This window comes from Bactrocera dorsalis, chromosome 2 (genome assembly GCF_023373825.1).
Source record: "Bactrocera dorsalis isolate Fly_Bdor chromosome 2, ASM2337382v1, whole genome shotgun sequence".
NCBI lineage: Eukaryota > Metazoa > Arthropoda > Insecta > Diptera > Tephritidae > Bactrocera > Bactrocera dorsalis.
The window spans coordinates 18297661-18318657 of NC_064304.1; the positions used below are offsets into that span (position 1 = coordinate 18297661).

Genomic DNA, 20997 nt, shown 5'->3' on the forward strand with positions numbered 1-20997 from the left:
TAAAAGTATGGGGATCGTTTTCATGGCGTGGAGTTGGACCCCTATTAAGATTGAAGGGAATATGGATAAATTTACATACCTTAATATACAGAGGAATACAATGGAGGCATATTCCTATGATATTATGCCTGTAAACTGGATCTTTATGCACGACAACGATCCCAAGCATACAGCAAATGTGGTAAAATTCTGTCTTGCGAAAGACATAATTCCACTTCTCGATTGGCCAGCGCAAAGTCCTGATCTAAACCCGATCGAGAACTTGTGGAATGATGTCAAAGAAAAAGTTGGGCAAAGAAAATTTAAAAATTGCGACGAGCTTTGGGCAGGAGTACAGGAAGCGTGGAACTCTATTCCTTTGGACAGATGCCAAAGGTTAATAGGGAGCTTGCCACGCAGATGTGAAGCGCTGATAACGAATGGTTATTCCACTAAGTATTAACCAAGTTACATATAATATCAGAGAAATTTCACGTCACGTGTTAATAATATTTATTTTTCCGTACTGATCTTTTAAAGTGCGCTAAATACTTGTCCAAGCCAATTTGACTTAATAATGTAAACTGAACAAAACGTTGTATTTATAGAAATTTTGGACTACTTTAGTTTTTAGTGAGGTAATAAATATTTTTTTTACATTATAACGATTCTACTTTCTTTAAATATAACATTATTAAGTATCATATTTAACATTAAGAAAGTGCGCTAAATCTCTGTCCATAGCTGTATATTCGAGCGGACGAACAGGGAGACGGATATGGCGAAATCGACTTAGCTCGTCACATACATAGACTTTATAGGGTCATTGGCGCATCCTTCCGGGTATTATTAACATTTTAAATTGATTCGGCAAATACTTTCGTGTATGTGTAAGAATTTTTTGACTTAGTCTAATCGGCCCCCAAAACCTTAAATGTGTTTGAGGTGTAGAATAATTCTTCGAAAGAGCTGGACTGATGGACTTAAGATTTTCACACGACTTTCTAAGATCAGGTAATGACCGAGGTATAAGATTTCTCACTCTGAAGTGTAATTTTTTTCACAAACAAAAATCTTTTGGGAAGCCGACATTTTTTCAAAAACAAAATTGCGACTAGTTCTTCGATAATTACCTCTATACAACTATTGCAATAATAATAGTTTTTGAATTGAACTGAATTCTAAACCTTTACGATTTTTTTTGACTGGCAAATGGATATAACAATTCAATACACTAAATCTTAGGCTAAGAGAAATGTTTGTCTGTATGGTGTAAGGTGGACAGAATCATGATTTGCCCAACCGTAGTTAAGATCTATTTATATATTGTTAAATGGGACCATGGCAATTTATTAAAACTAAAGTAATTCCCTTTTTATCAAAATATTTATTTTTAATTTCCGCACAATACAAATTTTTGACTTCAGAAAATTTGTAATGGTCATTTCCACCACGTTTTTGTTATTGTTGCATATCATGTGTTTTTTTTAACGGTAAAAAAATTTGCTTGTTGTTGTAGAACAAATTCCTCAAGTAATTTCGAAGAATATTGCTGAACTGACGGTGCATGGCCGGATAAAAATACGTGTCCGTTCTGGTTGCTTAGACCCGACTGTCCTGGAAACGGAACAAGAATTCTTTGCACGTATTCGGTTAATTTATTTCAAATTAGTACATCATGTCCGTTCCGCGAAGCCAGTTTTAAAGCAGCATTAAACAATAAATACTCAATTTTGAGAATTATAGTGAGAAGCAGAAGAAAAGAATGGAAGCGAAATTGAAGAGAATAAAATATTATTGACAATACTCACAAACAGTAAAATATTTCAAACTGTGAAAGTTCTAAATTCCGACTTTAGTGATATTTAGCAACCGTTACAATTCCTGCAAATATACACAAGTGGATGTTAATACAGTTTTACATAAAAATTCAGATTTTAAATAGGTCGAAGAAACGCATATACATTAAAAACTAAATAATGTTGAAATATTAAAAGTCGCATAGGTATTTTCTGCTTACAAATATCGCTTTATTCTACATGGATTTTATTAAACGTTTTTGTTCTACGCACATTATAATTGGTTTTATACGTAATAGTACAATTATGCATGTTAAATATAATTTGCTTGTTCTTCTTTTTTTTTAATTTAAGTTTATTTTATTTTTACCTTTTTTTTTGGGCTCAAAAACATCCGCACAAACAAGAAGCGAACGTTTTTTGAAACAAAAGAGAACACCCTGTATGTGTATGTATATAGCAGAGACTTGCGAGAGTAAGGGAAATTGTAACATTTTCGGCAATTCGCAGAAGTTGACCACGAAAACCAAGTTATTTTCATAGCAACGCACAAAAAATAGTTGTTGTAACAGTGGAGAATTGTTTGTTGTAAATATGCTGCCAAATGCTGCTGTTAATTGAGCAAATTTTTCCAAGCTCTCTACTTGATTTGAAATCAAAAACATTTTTTTTAGGGAAAAATTAAGCCATTTTAGCTTAAGATTTACTTAAAATAACTATGAAACATTAAAATAAACCTTGAGATATTAAAAATAAATTTTAAAATATTTAAAATCAAACTTGAAATATTTAAAATCAAATTTGAAATATTTAAAAATAAACCATTTAAAATGTATTTAACCACTAATCACTGTCCTTTCCTCATTTTCTACAAATTACAGGCTTCGTAGTTTCGTCGGCGTCTATTTTGGTTAAAAGAATTTTTCTCCGTTATATATTTCTGAGTTTCTAACATATAATCTATATTCTTACTGAAATATATAGCTAGTTTAGCGGAATTGCAAAATCTTCTTCCATAGTTTAGAATAGTTTAAAACTGCATTTGTACCCTGCAAGTCAGCTTCTTGGTTCCATGAAATATTTTCAATGTATTGGAGTTTCGAGTAGGCTTACTGGGTACATACATACATATATCATTTCCGCGTTTTGGTAATGAATTAACTACACTTTTAGTACTGCGGACAATCAAATCGTAAAATATGATGCCAATGCATTGTAAATATTGCATAAAAAATTCTCACAAAAGATTTGTGATGCTCAAAGCTCTCGACTATTTCAAATATTGGTTTACAATGCTACATGACATTTTGACTGTGATGTGGAGTTACTCACGACTTCTATGATTTTTCGCTAATTTTTTACACATAAAAATTATGATTATAATTTGATTATTCACAAACTATTGTGGATTAACTAGAATAGAGAAATCAGCAATTTAAAATATTGTTACGTAAAGTTTTGAAACAATTTAACATTTTGCTAAAGAATAATTTAAACAAGATTCAGCCTTTGAGCAATTGTCACAAATGTTTTCACTGGAATTTTAAAAACATGGAAGCAGTACAGTTAATACCAAAATGAACTGTCAAACATTAACGTAAATAACGGTAGACTAAAAATACTTTTACGGTGGAAAGGACAGCAAATCAAAATCAATTACTTAACCTCAAAGGACAAATCATAGTGAAATATTTACCACGAAATACTAACATTTACTATTGCCACATCCCTATATTTTATGGCATACAGAATGATTTTATGCCATGAAGCAACTTTTCTAAAATCTGCGTTGCTGTTGTTGTCATACGCATTCGCACTTACTCAAGCAGCTCTTTAGTATATAATAAATTTACATGGACAATACATATTGCACAGCAGGTAGGTAACTCATTACGTTTAGCAGCTGGTTATAGTTATTGAACACCGAAATAACAATGGTGTTTGTTTACTTCCATTGTTTCTACCACCTATGGTACCAAGTGTGGTGGGTATGCTGATAATGCCATTTATATCTATGTTTATTGGTTGTGTGGGTTATTGTTATTGTTATCTGCTATTTCCAACTTTCCAATTGGGCTAGTTAGCCAATACATCTATTATTATTATTATTATTACTTCATATAGCTTTTGATCCACCAACGTCGTTATGCTTATTATTGGATAATTATTTGCATGGCCATTTTAACAATTGTGAATTCTGACATGATTAATGAGAGTGCTTTTCTGCCGGAATTGCTTAGGGCAATAGGAACAGCTGTAGGGCTTTTCGCCAGTATGTATCTTTAAATGGTTATTCAAGGTGGACAGTTGTCGAAAGTTCGACTCGCATACTTTGCATTTATATGGCTTTTCGCCGGTGTGCGTCTTAATGTGGTTAGCCAAAGTGCTTTGTTGTGAAAAGGCCTTTCGGCAAATGGCGCATGGAAATGGGCGGTCCGGACTCTCCAGCATTAAGCTATCGGCTTCGTTTTTGAAACGACGACTGGTGTTGGGATTGAATGGCTCCTTCGCAATGGTGCTAACTGTGGTGTTGCTATCGAGAAAATGCAAAAGTGGATGTTCGGCTTGCAATTGTTGATGTACCATGTTATTGAGTGGTGGATGTTCTCCGTGTGCTACAAGACTTGATGTGGTCATATGGTTGAGTCCGTGTGGTGCTGCCATTGTTGTTGTTGTGGTTGGCACTGCATTTGTATTGCTGGCGGCTGTTTGCGTGTAAATTTAAATAAAAGCTTTGTTAGGGGGAAATTGGAGTTAAAATTTCTCAGTCGAACGGCGAACACACAAAAGGCTCACCTGTGGTGTGTGTCTTCATGTGGTTGGTTAGAGTACTCTGCTGTCGAAATTGCATGGAACAAAAGGAACAGGCATATGGCTTATCACCGGTATGGATCTTTTTGTGATTGGTTAAAGTGGCCAGTTGACTGAAGGACTTGTCACATGTGTCACATTTATACGGCTTGGGATCGATGTGTGTCCGCTCATGGTTATGTAGTGTACTTAGTTGTGGGAAACGTCTTTTGCATACATTGCACTGATACGGTTTGACCAGCTCCTCGGCCTGCGGTGAGCTGTAGCTACCAGTATAAAGGGTTTTTGTTATGGATCGATTTTGATAGTCTACCATTTGATTTTGAGCCAATTTCGAATTGCGATGATTTAGTTTATTACCCGGCTGATAATTCAACAATGAGGTTGGGGTACTCGATTCTGTAATAAAATTTTGAAATTGCAGTTATTCGGTTGTGTGGATATAAAATGTTTAACCTTTATGTGTCTTGATGTGGTTGATTAGTGTACTTTGTTGGCGAAAATCTTTTGCGCATATAGAACATGTGAACGGTTTTTCGCCAGTATGAATTTTCACATGATTGGTGAGCGTTGAAATTTGGCGGAAGGCTCGATCGCAATGCTTACACTTGTACGGCCGCTCATCGGTATGGATTTTCATATGATTGCGCAAAGTAGTTAACTGTCGAAATTTATTCTTGCAGACGTGGCATTCCTTCTTCTTCCGCGGATCGTCGACTTTCACCTCAATCGGTTCGGGTTCCGGAACCTCCACTTTCGTGGGCGGCACTGGTGTTGGATTCGGTGTATTTGTTGTAGAAATATCAAGTAGATGTACCAGCGGATGTTGCGGGTGTAGCATAGCCTGATGCGTTGGATGTTGTATAGCTTGTACAGCAGTCAATTGATGCAATGTAAATGGTGTACTGCCCGTCGCTATGGTAGTCTGCTGCTGTACTGTGGTGGGCGTGCCACCATGCGTTGATATTTGCGGTGGCGGGTAATGTTGGTAGTTAGCCATTGCAGTGGCGTGGTTGAGGTGCATCTTTCATGAGGTATCGTAGAAAATCGATAGTTTAAATTTTTATTGTCTGCGTTCGAAGTACAAATTCATAAAATGCCTACAAAAATTCAATTAAAAACAATTATTAAACACCAGAGGACGCTGCGGTAGTTTTTTCTCACCGTTCAATTGTTATTTTAGGCTGTCTGCAATGGGCAACGTGCCACCCGTTTCCAGCTTCACTTATTCACAGTAAAAACACAAAAACTACACTTGGAAAACACATTATATTACTCTGCTTGATATATTTTACACTTCTTTTATGTGAAATTGCATTTTGCATGGATTATTTTTCGAATTGTATAAAAATCGACGCTCAAGGATGAAAAATTTTCAAGAAAAGAAAACAAACCAGCTGGGTTGGTCAGTGTCAAGCTATCAAAACAAAATTGACAGTTGGCAGTGTTGCAGTTTCCAGTTGGATAGCGTGGCTTTTATGGTGAAAAACCTGAAAATGTGCTGCCTTATCGGCTAGGTAGATATTGTTACTGTATGTTTCAAGCGTTTGTACTTATAAATCATATAGTAAAAACAGTTTCAAAATTATATCCAAATCTGCTTTAATATGGGCAAAATATTTTTTAATCAACAAAGTTCTTTTTAGCAAAAACGGGTATGTGTACCAATTGGAAAATAGTATGGCAACACGCATTAGTACAAAACAATACCAACCCTGATTGGAAAGTGGTGACATTTTAAATGCTGCATTTTCAATTGTCAAATTTCTGTTGTCTAATGTTTTGTAAATGAATAAATTTCTGTTTATTCATCAAAGACGGCGCTGGTTTACAAAAATTCAATATTTCGCTTTAATAGACATCTGTCTACTACAACAAAATTAAAAGTGATGAGCAATAAAGACGAAGCCGGGCCGTCAAAAAAGCCAAATGAACAAAATCATCCGCCCCGAAGTGATAGTACGGAACGTGAGGAAGTTGCACCAAGCCCAAGTAGTAAGTTTCCGGCAACAATTTTAAAGCGGATAATATACATATTTCTACTGTTTCGATTGTGTAAACAAAAGAAAAGAAAACAATGCTCGCCTTCATTTATTCAAGGCCTTGATTTGTTCTTAACTTTTATCTGCGGAGTTGTATTGCAAAGTGAAAGTTCAACCAAATGCATCTCTGCGTTTGAGATGCCATGCGACCGGTTTCTAACCATCCGTGGTCAGACGCACTAGTGTATACAAAAACCGAAACCACTTAATTGGTACAGTAGGGTTAAAAACGTACTAATTTGTTTGGGGAACACAAATAAACTTGTCAACCAGTCGTCACTTTGGTATATAATAGTATCGCAATTATAAACCATTTTTTTTTTAATTATGAACCAAATGCCATAAGTATTTATTTCTTATTTAATGCGACTTGACTTGTTAACGATTAACATATGTAATTCGAATCTAACAAACGGCCTAATTCAATTTTCAACAAAAACCACTTAAGAACTACACACTAATAATCTGCCCTTGGGTTTAAACCACTGGGCTAAATGTTTACTATTTTATTATATTATTTTATGATACCCTGAACAGGGCATATGCATTCGTATGTATCTATGTACGTACATATGTAGTTTGCCAATGAAGTTTGGGCCATTTCCGGAGAAATTGTTTAGATCGGACTACTACAGCATATAAATACATACATACATACATATGTACATACATACATATGTACATACATACATAGTTGCCATACAAACTGAAGAATCGAAATCAAGCTCTTATTAGAAAAACTTGATGTTAGGTCATTTTAGAAAACGTGTTTTCTTGCTTTTGTTTATTAAATATTTCTAAAATATGTACAGATTGTTTTAAATATTATCATTTTTTTTAGGTGTGTTGGAATCTATTCGGGCAAATTTGACCCACTTGTTCTCCAGGCTTTCTGTGCATCAAGAACCACCGGCTGGGGTGAAATTAGATTATATTTCAAATTATAAAACTTGTAAAAGCTAATTTATTCTTTAATATTTAGGTAATTCCAAATTTAACGTTTGATGGATTTCTGCAACACTGGAAAGATCATGGATTTAAAAAAATTATTACTTTAGTTGGAGCGGGTATATCAACATGTAAGTTTAAATGGTTATTATTTGTTGTTTTTTTTTCTTTCTTAACTTTCATATTCTTTATAATAATTAGTTTTCCAAATATTTATTATTATTTTCTTTTAATAAAAAACAAATCATAATTTTAAATAAAAAAATTATAAATTATTATCTAAACACACAATTTATTTATTTTTTTTATTGTTTTAGCTGCGGGCATACCGGACTTTCGAACTCCTGGAACGGGACTTTACGACAACTTAAAGAAATATGATCTACCACATCCAACCGATATATTTGAATTGGACTATTTTTTGGACAATCCGAAGCCATTCTTTTCTTTAGCCAAAGAGTTGTACCCTGGACATTTTACACCGACACCAACTCATTATTTCATACGACTTTTAAATGACAAAGGTTTGTTGGTTCGTCATTACACACAGAATATTGACTCCTTGGAACGTATTGCTGGCATACCCGAGGAGAAGATGGTCGAAGCGCATGGCACATTTCACACAAATCATTGTCTTGAATGCACGACATTGTACTCAAAAGAATGGATGAAAGACAAATTATTCACCGATACTTTACCCCTGTGCGACCATTGCGGTGGCATTGTTAAACCCGATATTGTTTTCTTTGGTGAAAATATGCCCGAGAGTTTCTATAATATGCCAACCGAAGATTTCAAGGACTGCGATCTGCTTTTTATTATGGGTACATCATTGGAGGTTTATCCTTTCGCTTCGTTGGTTGGGTATGCAGAACCTTCATGTCTACGTGTACTGATCAATAGAAATGTCGTTGGAAAATTTACGAGCCCTGTGAATAAGCGAGATATCTCCTATGTAGGTGATTGTGATGACGCTGTGTGGAAAATAGCTGAAGCGCTGGGCTGGACCGCTGAGCTCCAAGCATTAATTAAAAAAGAAACGGGACAATTTGAAAAACAAAAGACCAAGAGCGTCAGTTTAAAACCAGATAGCGAAAAATCGAAGCAAACGAAGGACAAAAATCCTAAATAATGCTAACTAATATGTTTAATAACAATATAATGGTTTTAATAACACGAACGGGTTTTGTGCAATAGGGATACAAATAAATGTGTGAAAGTGAGATAATTTGTAAATAATTGTAGTGGTTATTACATCAAATAAACACAAGCATATTTACATACATAATGTGATATGTAGACGGCTAGAGATTGGAAATACTAATGAAATTGACTATATATAATAAAATCATAAAAATGTAAACATATTTGATTGATTAACTTTGTTTCTTGTGTGCGTATATGTAACGGGTGATTTTTTTGAGGTTAGGATTTTCATGCATTAGTATTTGACAGATCACGTGGGATTTCAGACATGGTGTCAAAGAGAAAGATGCTCAGTATGCTTTGACATTTCATCATGAATAGACTTACTAACGAGCAACGCTTGCAAATCATTGAATTTTATTACCAAAATCCGTGTTCGGTTCGAAATGTGTTTTATCGACAAATTTTGTTCAGCGATGAGGCTCATTTCTGGTTGAATGGCTACGTAAATAAGCAAAATTGCCGCATTTGGGGTGAAGAGCAACCAGAAGCCGTTCAAGAACTGCCCATGCATCCCGAAAAATGCACTGTTTGGTGTGGTTTGTACGCTGGTGGAATCATTGGACCGTATTTTTTCAAAGATGCTGTTGGACGCAACGTTACGGTGAATGGCGATCGCTATCGTTCGATGCTAACAAACTTTTTGTTGCCAAAAATGGAAGAACTGAACTTGGTTGACATGTGGTTTCAACAAGATGGCGCTACATGCCACACAGCTCGCGATTCTATGGCCATTTTGAGGGAAAACTTCGGACAACAATTCATCTCAAGAAATGGACCCGTAAGTTGGCCACCAAGATCATGCGATTTAACGCCTTTAGACTATTTTTTGTGGGGCTACGTCAAGTCTAAAGTCTACAGAAATAAGCCAGCAACTATTCCAGCTTTGGAAGACAACATTTCCGAAGAAATTCGGGCTATTCCGGCCGAAATGCTCGAAAAAGTTGCCCAAAATTGGACTTTCCGAATGGACCACCTAAGACGCAGCCGCGGTCAACATTTAAATGAAATTATCTTCAAAAAGTAAATGTCATGAACCAATCTAACGTTTCAAATAAAGAACCGATGAGATTTTGCAAATTTTATGCGTTTTTTTTTTAAAAAAAAGTTATCAAGCTCTTAAAAAATAACCCTTTATTTTAGTTTGCTGTACGACTACAATTACGGTTATTCATTATGTTTCATTGGGAGCGAAAATGAATGACTTACAACTTTACCATTTTCTAAACAAAAAAATTTTCACCTTTAGAGGCTTGCGAATTTTTAATTAAAAAAAAGTGAAATGAAAATTGGACTTTCAATTTTTTATTCCGGTTTTGGAAATATTTCTTTAAATAAAAATTTTAGTTGCAAATAAAAAAATATTTTTTTAATTGAAAGCTGGAATGAAAAAGGATAAAAACAATAATTAATTTATAATAAAAGGTGCTAAAATGTTGATATTTAAAACTTATCTTTCCTTTTCAAAATGTAACCAAAATAGTAGAAAACGAAGTACGCAAAGCAAAAAACTGTTATTTTTTAAATAATTTTTATAAAATGATTTTTTTTTTATTATAAGTTATAATTTTAATTATAAACTTAGTTTAACTTTTTTCAATCCGGTATTTCATATTTTTGTTTTATTTTAAATTCGGTATTTGGCATTAAAATTTACAAGTCTGTTTGTTAGTGCAACGAATTGCATTAGGGAGGGATATCTAATAAGCTATAATAACCAAATTCGTTGAGGGCGATTTTTTTTTGGTTTTGTTGGAAACTACTAAAACTACAATACATCTATGTCACAAACAATTTTCACTCTAAATTCTATTCGAGCACCTAAATGCCGAATATGAGGACTCCAATTCCTGTTGTGATTTTTTTTTGTCAAAAATACCGGTCAATCTGTGAGCTGATTAAATTATAAATTCGGACAGAATCATTTTCTGATAATAGTATGCAGGTGGAAAATAGGTTAAACTGGAACAACAATTTCCTTACCCCCCCCATATATCTAATAGAGAGATTTTCGAATTTTTATCTGACTTAATACCGCATATATCGGCGAATATGTGAGTTATCTTAATAAAATTAAGAAAGCATCGGTTCATCTTATTACCTAAAATATAAAAAATCGGGATAAGACTTGGCCTAGACCACAAAAATTCATATTACGATTTTCAAACATTTTAGTTGACTTTGTTGGTGTTATATGAGGTATCTTAATGAAACTTAGAGGGCATATCTGCCTGTTAGTTATAGTTTGTAATGTCAGATATAGATAAAACCGGGTCAATACTACCGCTCTCTTCAGTATACCTTAAGGGGGGGTAAGGTTTTTTAAACTTTTTTTTCATTTTTTTTATTTTTTTTTTCTGAACCATCAACATCTCAAGAATAGTGTTAAAGTTTTAGGTCATTCGGAGAAAAACTAACGAAGTTACAGCAGGTTGAATAACGGTACCTGTGCTGAGCGGCGAGAACTTTGAATCGATTTTCCCAAATACAATATGTCATTTTTAAAGTCGTTGACCAGCCTAAATTTTAATTACTAACAATTTTACAATAACAAATAGGACGATTTTTTCGTCTAAAATCGTCATTTTGGCCTAAAAGATAAACTAATAAACTAAAGAAAGCATTTTGATTTTTTGGTTTCAGATGATCCAGTGATGCTGTAGGCTAGTCACCGCACAAAAACTTCATTTCGAGGTGCCTGCAGAAATCGACGATAAATCCGTTATTCCTCGCTATTTTTCTATAAAACTTTTTTTAAGTATCCTTCAAATGTTGTGCTTTCATATAATAAGTAAAATAAACCCACAGCAATAATTTTTTCTAAAAAAATTCATGAAAAAATGTCTTTTTCGACGAGCCTTTGTATTTGTGTAGGGTTTTATGACTTCGGGCAACGGGTTTTGTTATTCAAAATAAAGTTTTGGCAACACTTAAAGGTATTTCTTCGGCTATGACTTTTGCAAGTTTCGACAGTATAAAATTTTCGGTTATATTGGAAGTTAGCCATTTCCTTACTTCTTTTTATATTCAGCTTTTGCACTTTTTTCGATGGCTGGATCGATGAAATTTATTGAGACATTCACTTAGCTTCCATGCATTTAGCTGTGAGCAGCAACAAGAACTGTAACATCGATTGATTGCAGACAATTATCAAGTAAAACAATAAAACTATTTAGGAGAGTAATGAGGTTGGGCGGGGTCACAGGCAGTGAACCACCGGTTGTCTGTTGCTGATGAACGCACAAAAAGAAGGCAGTTAACCGCATTCGAGTGCAGCGCTAGTGCAGTGGCATTCAATGCGTCTAACGGTATCTTTATGTTTATACATATGTATAGTATGTGTATTGCCACATTTACGAGTACTAAAATGCGGCAAAGTGCAGCACAGGTTGAAATGCCACAGTTTGTTGATGAAGTTTCTGCGGTAAATTGACCGACTGAGGACAACTCGGCTGCACACACTAATTAAAACCAGATGCAGCATTAGTGGGCACCAACATATGTCTATATTATATTGTATATACAGTTGTGTAAATATACGGGTTTTGTTACACGGTTATAGCGAGAGGTGTATTAGAAAATAATGAGTAACTGGGGCAAATATGGCGCACGGCATGAGTGGCAAGTTAAACAGACGAATGACACGCTTTTTAAGTAGCAGAGAATATGGATAATAGAGAACATAGGTATTTGATCAAAGCTTTGCTTTAAGACAATAACATTATTTGACAGTTGTTTCTTTGGCAACATTTCGGACGGGTTCCAAGATTAGTTGTCATTTTTGGTTGTCAATAGTGGCATGAAGAATTTCACTTTAATATGGATGATGAAGAGGATGAAAGAACAACACTCTTCACGTTCTCACTACGGTCAGGTCTACTTAACCTATATGGATCCTTCTTTTTACGTAACCAAGAAATGTCAACACGGTATCATTTGTTAAAAATATTTCGGGAAGGTTAGAGAATAATAAAACTACGGTCAGGCTTACCAACCCGATACGGATTCTTTCACATAGTTTTAGAAGGCTACACCATCTCTATTCCATCATAAATTCGGTGGTTGACGTTTGCAAGATTCGGTAAGTTCACTTATGATTTACCAACGTCCTCAACAGGTCGTACTGAGGCACTTTCTCCCTTGAAAGTTCAGGCTCTACAATCTCTAAAGACTACGATTCCTTAATCGTTTGATAGAAATGGATATTTCAGGCAATACCGATCTGGGAAAGTCCAATTAGTACTCCTATAAATGTTGAAAGTGCCGGTCACTAGACCTCTTGCGATCAACCCTAACTTGGACCAAAAAGATCTAGCGATTGCACAGATGTTAGTATTTGACCAGCGCTTGCCGAGGTCACATGAGCTCCAACCATTCAGTAATGGTTCGCAAGTACTCAGTGGAGCTAGTGAGACAGAATTACTTGACCCATGGTCGGGAACCTAACCAGTCTAAACATGAAGTAACTCGATACCAGAGAAAGGAATTCGAGATATCTTTCCAGGAGACTCGAGGGTACGATCAGGGAGGTTAGGGGTAGTATCGCCGTTCTGCGACCAGTGTGTAAAGTTATCACTCTTAAAAAGGCTGCACTCCGGAGCAGTAGATCTACACTTCCATTAGGAAGACCCTGTATTGCTCAGAAAGCCTGATCCTGTTGTTGAAAGATATAGTCCTCGACAGTATTCTTCTGCACAAACTCTTCCCTCAACCTTTTATCCATCCGCAAATTGAGGAAGATCCTCAATCGAAATTATTTATGCCTAAAGGCACTCTCCAGCCATGTGAGAAGAGTGTGCAAGGCAATGTCTAGTGACCGGCTTAAACTAAGTACAGGTATGTTTTAACTTTGAGCAAGCAATTCCACTTTAGAGTTACTTTAGCCAGATCAGCAAATTTAAAACACTCCAACATTGATATTTGATTTTCAAAGAAAAATCATAACATTCAGTTTGTTTTTTCAGTCTTCAAAGACGTGCGCACTTTATTATATTTTTTAAACAATTTTGTTTTTAAATATTTTGATAAAAGAAACTATTATTAAAATAAAAAAAAAGAAATGTCACTACATTTCCCAACTCGTAGCAATACGTCGGTAAACCAAAAAGGTAGTGATGATGGCCCGAAACAAAGTGCAATGCGATCGTCGCTGAAGAGGAAGTCTGTCAGTTCGATATCCTCGAACGGTTTACTCGATGGAGGTTCTGATTCTTCCGATACATCACAACAGCGACGAGCTCATTTCGACCAAAAGAACATCGATCTGACATATAAACCTGTAAATAAGGACTATGGATATATACAGATCAAACAAGCGGCCACACCATTTCCACGGCGATCAACTATACGTTCGAGCGTTGCGGAGAAGAGAAAAAGCAAAGAATTTGATGAAGAAACGAAAAAACTTATCGACCCAATTTTGCCCCGTGATTTCAGCATAATAGAATTGCGAACCGGCGATGAAGCTGCTGACTTTGTAACTAAACGTCAGTTATTCTGTAAAGGTGAATTTACCATAACACGACAACGTAGATCAATGCAGGTTCATCCGCCACTTAGAAATATCGATGAGGCAGCAAGCGCTCGTAAAAGCTCCTCGAACATCAATTTAACTAAGTTTTTCCGCAAGCATTATCACCAACGGGAGAGTCCAATTTTTGATGAATGATGTTTTCCGCCTTGGCAACAACAACATTATGTACATATAGTATGTACATAAGTAGAACATATGCATATTGGTCTAATATGCCTATCAAATATTTAAATTCAACGTGAACCATCCACGTGCATATCAATTTTCCAAATGTTATCGCCTAAGTTTACATATGAGAATGAGCAATGTACCAGGCCTTTACACTTTACTCAACTACTGCACTTTGGCTTACTGAAATATATAAGTGTGCTTATCTCTTATTTGCCTGAATGACTTGTATTGATGGTTATACCATGTGGGAAATTGTAAATCCTTCCATTTATAGAGTAATGTCAACACACTGCAAGTGAGAGAAGATCGCGGTTAAGTTAGTGTTCTGATCAATATTTACATTTTTTTTCTAAAACTCACACTATAAAGTGGAACAGAATTTCGGTTAAACATCTTAGAGCTTGAGACGCCAAATTCTTCTTTCCTATGTAGACACCACTTATGTCAAGTTAACAACAGCGCGTCAATCGTTTCTGCTTTTCGCTATTTGGCGCCGATTCGAGATACCAACTGCAGCCACGTCCTCCACTTGATCCCTGCAATGGAGTTCTTCTTTTATCTCTGCTTCCTAGCCAGCGCAGCCTTGATTCGCTGGACCATGTCAAACCGCCGTATATCCCGTATATCTCGTACAACTCATCGTTCTATCGACTGCCAATACGCAAAGACTCATCAGATGATGTCATTGAATAGAGCAGGACGGGAATAATGAGGGACTTGTAGACTTTAGTCTTTGTTTGTTGTTTATTTTCAGTCCAAAGCAGCACCTGTTCGCAGGAGTGATTCTGCGTTGGATTTCAAAGCGAATATTGTTGTTGGTGTTAATACGAATTACAAGATGGACGACTTCAAAGTTATGACTGTCAACAGTGACGTGTGAGCCAAGTCGCTAATGCGATGACTGTTTGTTTGGTGACAGGAGATGTTTTGTCTTTCCCTCGTTCACTGCCAGTGTATTTGCTACGCTTTCTTATCGAGACTGGAGAAAGCAGAACTGACGGCAAAGTTGTTGAGCCTAAAGATATCAATATCATCGGCGTACGCCAGCAGCTGTACACTTTTATAGAAGATTGTGTCTTCTCTATTCAGATCCTCAGCTTAAATTATTTTCTCCAAGAGTAAATTGAATAAGTTGCACGATAGGGAGTCGTACTGTGTGATACCTAGCATGGTATCGAACGGCTCGGAGAGGTTCTTCCCGATCCTTACAGAGCTTTTCGTATTGCTCAACGTTAGTTTACTGTATTTCGTGCAGTCAAAAGCAGTTTTGAAATTGACGAAGATGTGGTGATAGTCGATTTTATTTTCAAGGGTTTTTTCCAAGACTTGACGCATGATGAGTATCTGGTCACTTTGATAAGGTCCATTCAGTTTGTTGGCGGGGATTTAATCTTTCACACAGTACGCTCGATAGAACCTTATACCATACGCGATACTGTGGTGGCCTATCCCATGCAGATTGTGTGACGCAGATTGTATGGTCTTTCTTTTTATGAATTGGGCAAAGCACACTGATATTCCAGTCGTTGTAACGTTTCGAGGTGGGCAATCTGTTTCCTGTCGACTGCGACACGGCTTTCTTCATCGTATCAGCTATTCTTTTGCCTTTTCAAGAAATCAATAACAATATATAATCAAAGTAACAAGTGATTCCATCATAATTGACAAGATAATTTAGCGAGCAATAAGTAGCAAATTGAAAAGTGTCAAAGAATCCTCGCTACTCTTCTTTTTCTCATATTTGACCCAATAATATAATCTAATAGCAAACTTATCTAAATCGTCTGATGATAGTGCATGTACTACACATATTTAAATGCATAAATATTTAGTGTGGGTAGATTTGAACCAATAAGGATTTGCTGCCAAGCTGTTACAACATAAGTAAAACAAGTAAGGAAGCGCTACATTCGGGTGCGGTCGAACATTTGATGCTCTCGTTGTTCATACGTTCGTGCGTTTTGCCACCAAATTAACTCATTCTACATACATATGTATGTATGTCGGGCCAACCAAGCTCAATTATAAGGGAATTAGTGTTAAAATATTTTCACACTCAGTCTGCCATGTATTGTGGAAGTAATTATATTCGGTATAAGGGTGTAAGGGCTCTAGAGATCAAGAAAATATTTCCATTTAATTCCAAACACATAAAAGAGTAATATTTTTGGTCATGTTTAGTTCTTCCTTGGCTGCAGTTTTCATCTTCTCAATCATAGCGTTGCATCGTTCTTTAATGGCCTCTTGAGTTTTGAAAAGAAAAAATACTCAATGCGGCCAGAATTTCGGAAAATGGTGGCTGCGGCACCATTAATTTGTTTCTTCTGGCCAAATATTCGCGCACAAGCAACGAAGCCTTCACAGGGACATTGTCATTGTACAAAAGCTAATTTTAGTTCTTTCGCAAATCCGGGCTTTTATGACGCAAATTGGACAGATCTAACGATTTCAAGAAAATAGAAATGCTATGAATTTATTTGATTTACTCAATCACTAGGTATTACCTGTTTCAAATTCTACGTGTAACAAAATTTATCAAGATATCTCCATGCTTACTCAATACATACAGATATCTGGAAATCGACTAGTCTCCTCATCTTGACTATTTTGAAATATATAGTATTTGTTTTAGGTGTTACAAGTAACCGTTTCATGAACAAAACCATTCTACTCTCCGCTACAAGTTGCTAGAGCGTTAAAAATAAACACAGAGATATACATATGTATGTATGTTTGTGGGTACATAATCTATGGTTTACGAGATTATGCGCGCATTCTTGCAAATATTGATATCCAAATAACAAAGCCACTTTATGAATATTTCATGTGACTCAAATAGTTCTGTCGAAAATATTTAGTTCACGCAATATTCTCTTATTGAGTATGACATTCATTTCTCTAGCTGTTGGCAACAGCTGTTATGGGTCGCTATATTGGCTTCCATTGCCAATTTCGCTGAAGCTTCTTTTTGTCAATAAGCACATAAGATGACTTTTCATGGCGGATAATCATATTTAATAGCAATAATTTGTGTTTTAAGATAAGTGGGAGTGAAGAAGTGATAACACAGAATGTGTGTAATCATGGCTTACGGGATAAAAAGAGACATAACGTAATGGCTGCCGAATGGTTTGAAATATACAAGTACACATAAACGCCGAATATTGTTGTTTAAGTGACTATTTATTTGACTGTAAATATGTCATTATCTCCATATGCCAAGCGGATGGAATGACCATTCCTTTACACATTGATTTAACAGCTTTTTATATTCAAAACCCGTTTGTTTTATATAAAAGAGAGCATGAGAGCTGAACATAGTAAACGTTGTGATGTACATATATATTATATTATATACATTTGTGGTATATGGTTTCTATATGTACGTCGCTTATCATTTGTAAGTTCCAAATATTTTGCGCTTGAACTTGTTGGTAACAACTGACCATTTGAGACCACTTCATGACATATTTCGTGTCTGAGGACTGAAAGGACTTTTCAGTATTCTATTTGGTAAGCCACGATTCTAAAGCGTTCAATTGCAGTTTCCTGGAAGCAGCTGCAGAAGTAGCACCCGACGCACAGTGGCATTTCGGCGGAAAAAATAGGATTTTTTCCACTTTCTAATTTCAAAACTTTAATGTTTCTGTTTATAAAGAAATATTTGGATAAGAAAAATTCACAAGGTTTTTTATAAAAAGTGAAATTTTATAGTTAAAAAAAACTAACAGAAGTCGACGGAAAGATATTCAATAAAATCAGATTAAAATTATTGTCCAAATAACATGAATTTTTTTTTGTGTGTAAGTTTATAGCTTTGACTTTTCTTTTATTTTCTAGTGAAAATATAGCACCTATTTGTTTATAAAAAAAGATTTATTGAAATTGGCAAAGGAAGCTAATTTTTATAATTTTTTCAAAAATTATACTAAAAAATATCAACTTTTCATTTTTTTGATGGCAAAAAAACTTTATGTGCTTTGCCTTGCTTAGAGCCCTCTTACTATAAAGGAATGAAAGTTCCAAGTCTGTACTTTTCAATTAAAAGAAAAAAAACAACCGCCACAATTACCGTCCCTTTTAGTAACTCGATCGATTTAATTTCAAAAGTCGCTTCCAATATTTCATACAAATGGTCAAAAAGCCAAAAATAATGTAGTATACTTTCAGGCGCTCATGTAAAGGGCAAGAAATTAATGTATTACACAAGCTCCTTTTTACAATGCTGGATGCTGATGGTAAAACCGCTCAGATAGTGACACATACTACTGCAGCAGCAGTATGCTCCATTTTTATAGCGAAACCTACTGAAATGAACAACTTAGAGTTAGGTTTTCATGAGAAACAATTAAAACCTGATGAATTGGGAATTTCATCCTTACATGCTAGAATCAAGTTTATGGAATGCATTCTCCTTCTTATAATTTACCATTTCAGAATGGGCTGCAACCTTCCAAAACAAAGAAATTAAAATACAAAATAAATTAAAAATACAAGCGGCCTTTAAAGATAAAATGCGGTTGCGAGTTGATTTGTTCAACAAGGTACAGGAACTTCTAACGACGGGAAACACGTCAAGGCTTTTTTTTTTAACCCACAAATGGTTGCGGATATTACTGGCGTCAATGAAGAAACCTTATCAATCTATTCAGGATAATTCTTCAAATAATTACATGTGGCGAAAAATTGATAGTGACAAATTTAAATTAAATACGTCGGAAACTGCGAAACTGTTCGTACAAAATTATAGTTGGTTTTATATGCCCGTTACTGTGCACGAAGTAATAATGCATGTTGAAGGATATAATGGATGCTGCCGTATTACCAATGGGAATGCTTTCAGACGAAATCCGAGGAAGCCAGAAACAAAGACTACAGGAAGTATCGATTGATGTTTTCGAGAAAGTGTGATCGAATTTCCACAAATACTAGTGTCTTCAACAGACTTCTCATAACTTCGGATCCTTACATAAGTAGCTTAAGGCGTCATTCGAACAAAATTTTCCTTAGAACTAGATCCCATTGTTAAAGATATGGTGCTTGCATAATATTACAAATAAAAAAACTAACACAATTTTTCTCCTGTTACATATTCAATTAAAACATTGCATATTATATTGGATTTTTATCAAGGTAAAGGTATAAATAACGTCACTTTGCGTTTCTAAGTTTTAATTTTTTTTTTTCATCAGGAGAACTCTATTAAGAAGTGTCCCGAATTTCAAGTCCCTAGGTCCAAATATAAAAATTTTGGCTATTGCAGTTATATGGGAGGTGGTGTGGCAGTGGGGCGGTTTTCCAAAATTTTTTCAAATTTTCTTAATTTTGTCCAGAAAAGTGTTTCTGCAAAGTTTCATTGTTGTACGACCACTCTTCTATTTTTTTTTCCAAGAAAAATGTATGGAGCGGTGCCACTGTGCGACGCTAGAAGTGCAGTGTCACTTGCACAAGTTACCGTAATGGTGGAGTCGGAGTTAATCACTGCGAGGCGATTATGATTGAAATTACAGGGTGCCAATTACCTCATGCGGTTGCATATAACCACATATACCAATATTGTAAGTATGTATGTGCGTAAAAATTGCGTAAAAACCAGTTGAATTAGTAAGCGGAAGCGGAAACGGCTGATGATAATGAACGGCGATTGCTTGTTGATGTGAAATTTAACGAAAAGCAAAATGTGAAAAGATAAAAATGAAATAATTCGCGCAGTCAAATTGGCAACTAATTAAAAGCTTTGTGTAGGATATGGGTAGTCAATTGAAAATGATTTAAAGAAAGCGGAAAAAATCAAAATATGCAAATGGAAACCATCATTTGCGCTGGTTTTTGGCTGTTGGCGGTCGCTGCCTGTATATTTCATGGCATAAAAACGGCTTTAAACAGAAAAAATGTTTGTGCAGTTGTTGTTTATTTAAATTTCAGCGCACATACACAGTTATACATGTGTATAAAAATCAATGTAGATATGTACATATGTGTATGTATCGTCTGTACTCTGCCTGTATCTATCCACTGCGTCGCGGGCATTTCATTTGAATGGATTTTGTATGAATGAACTCGATTGAAAACTGCCAATTTGATTGGAAAATTCAATAGTCAACTCTTGCGCGTTTGTAAATATGTATTTACGTGTGTATGTACATGCATGAAAAAAGGTAGCATTTACGCCAAACTGTGTAGCTGGTCGATTTGGCGGTTTGTCATATGCCGGTTGGATAGACACGCATTTAATTGCTACCTTTTCGCTGCGGCAATTCGGCGAGCAAACGAAAAAATCATGCATTTTCGATGTATTAATTAGTAAGGTTTTAGCTCAATTGGCTTTTTAAACGTGTACAAAAGCAGAAATCAAAGAACATAATTTTTTGAAATGAGCCGGACGACACGTGGTGGGTATAGACGGGTATAAATGCATATACGCATATACCAGATATTGAATGGGCTGAAATTTAATAATTATTATAGTCTGAAGACCGTTGTTTCCTTTCCATTGGCAATGTTTTTT

General features: G+C 35.4%; 3 protein-coding genes across 3 annotated transcripts; 2 read left to right on the forward strand and 1 right to left on the reverse strand.

The window, feature by feature from the left end:
• Positions 1 to 1985: 1985 nt before the first annotated feature.
• Positions 1986 to 6020, reverse strand: LOC105225745 (gastrula zinc finger protein XlCGF26.1). Its single transcript, XM_011204353.4, has 4 exons — positions 5754 to 6020; positions 5046 to 5689; positions 4575 to 4988; positions 1986 to 4483 (listed from the first exon to the last, which is right to left on the reverse strand). Exons 2-4 carry the CDS (start codon positions 5611 to 5613, stop codon positions 3960 to 3962), a joined length of 1506 nt encoding a protein of 501 aa, XP_011202655.1. The 5' UTR covers positions 5614 to 5689; positions 5754 to 6020; the 3' UTR covers positions 1986 to 3959.
• A 300-nt stretch (positions 6021 to 6320) lies between these two features.
• LOC105225746 (NAD-dependent protein deacetylase Sirt2) lies at positions 6321 to 8946 on the forward strand. Its single transcript, XM_011204354.4, has 4 exons — positions 6321 to 6584; positions 7473 to 7549; positions 7614 to 7710; positions 7897 to 8946. The coding sequence occupies exons 1-4, from the start codon at positions 6479 to 6481 to the stop codon at positions 8709 to 8711; spliced, it is 1095 nt and encodes a 364-aa protein (XP_011202656.2). The 5' UTR covers positions 6321 to 6478; the 3' UTR covers positions 8712 to 8946.
• A 4775-nt stretch (positions 8947 to 13721) lies between these two features.
• LOC115066122 (uncharacterized) lies at positions 13722 to 14720 on the forward strand. The gene has a single exon (XM_029549976.2). The coding sequence runs from the start codon at positions 13845 to 13847 to the stop codon at positions 14451 to 14453; it is 609 nt and encodes a 202-aa protein (XP_029405836.1). The 5' UTR covers positions 13722 to 13844; the 3' UTR covers positions 14454 to 14720.
• The last annotated feature ends 6277 nt before the right edge of the window (positions 14721 to 20997 follow it).

Bases quoted from the DNA above. Each gene is read 5' to 3' on its own strand.
- LOC105225745 (XM_011204353.4), bottom strand. From the start codon at position 5,613: ATGCACCTCAACCACGCCACTGCAATGGCTAACTACCAACATTACCCG. The intron at 4,989-5,045 runs GTTAAACATTTT...ATTTTATTACAG, and splicing joins CCACATCAAGACACATAAAG to AATCGAGTACCCCAACCTCA. The intron at 4,484-4,574 runs GTGAGCCTTTTG...ACACGCAAACAG, and splicing joins CATGAAGACACACACCACAG to CCGCCAGCAATACAAATGCA.
- LOC105225746 (XM_011204354.4), top strand. From the start codon at position 6,479: ATGAGCAATAAAGACGAAGCCGGGCCGTCAAAAAAGCCAAATGAACAA. The intron at 6,585-7,472 runs GTAAGTTTCCGG...CATTTTTTTTAG, and splicing joins AGTTGCACCAAGCCCAAGTA to GTGTGTTGGAATCTATTCGG. The intron at 7,711-7,896 runs GTAAGTTTAAAT...TTATTGTTTTAG, and splicing joins TGGAGCGGGTATATCAACAT to CTGCGGGCATACCGGACTTT.
- LOC115066122 (XM_029549976.2), top strand. From the start codon at position 13,845: ATGTCACTACATTTCCCAACTCGTAGCAATACGTCGGTAAACCAAAAA.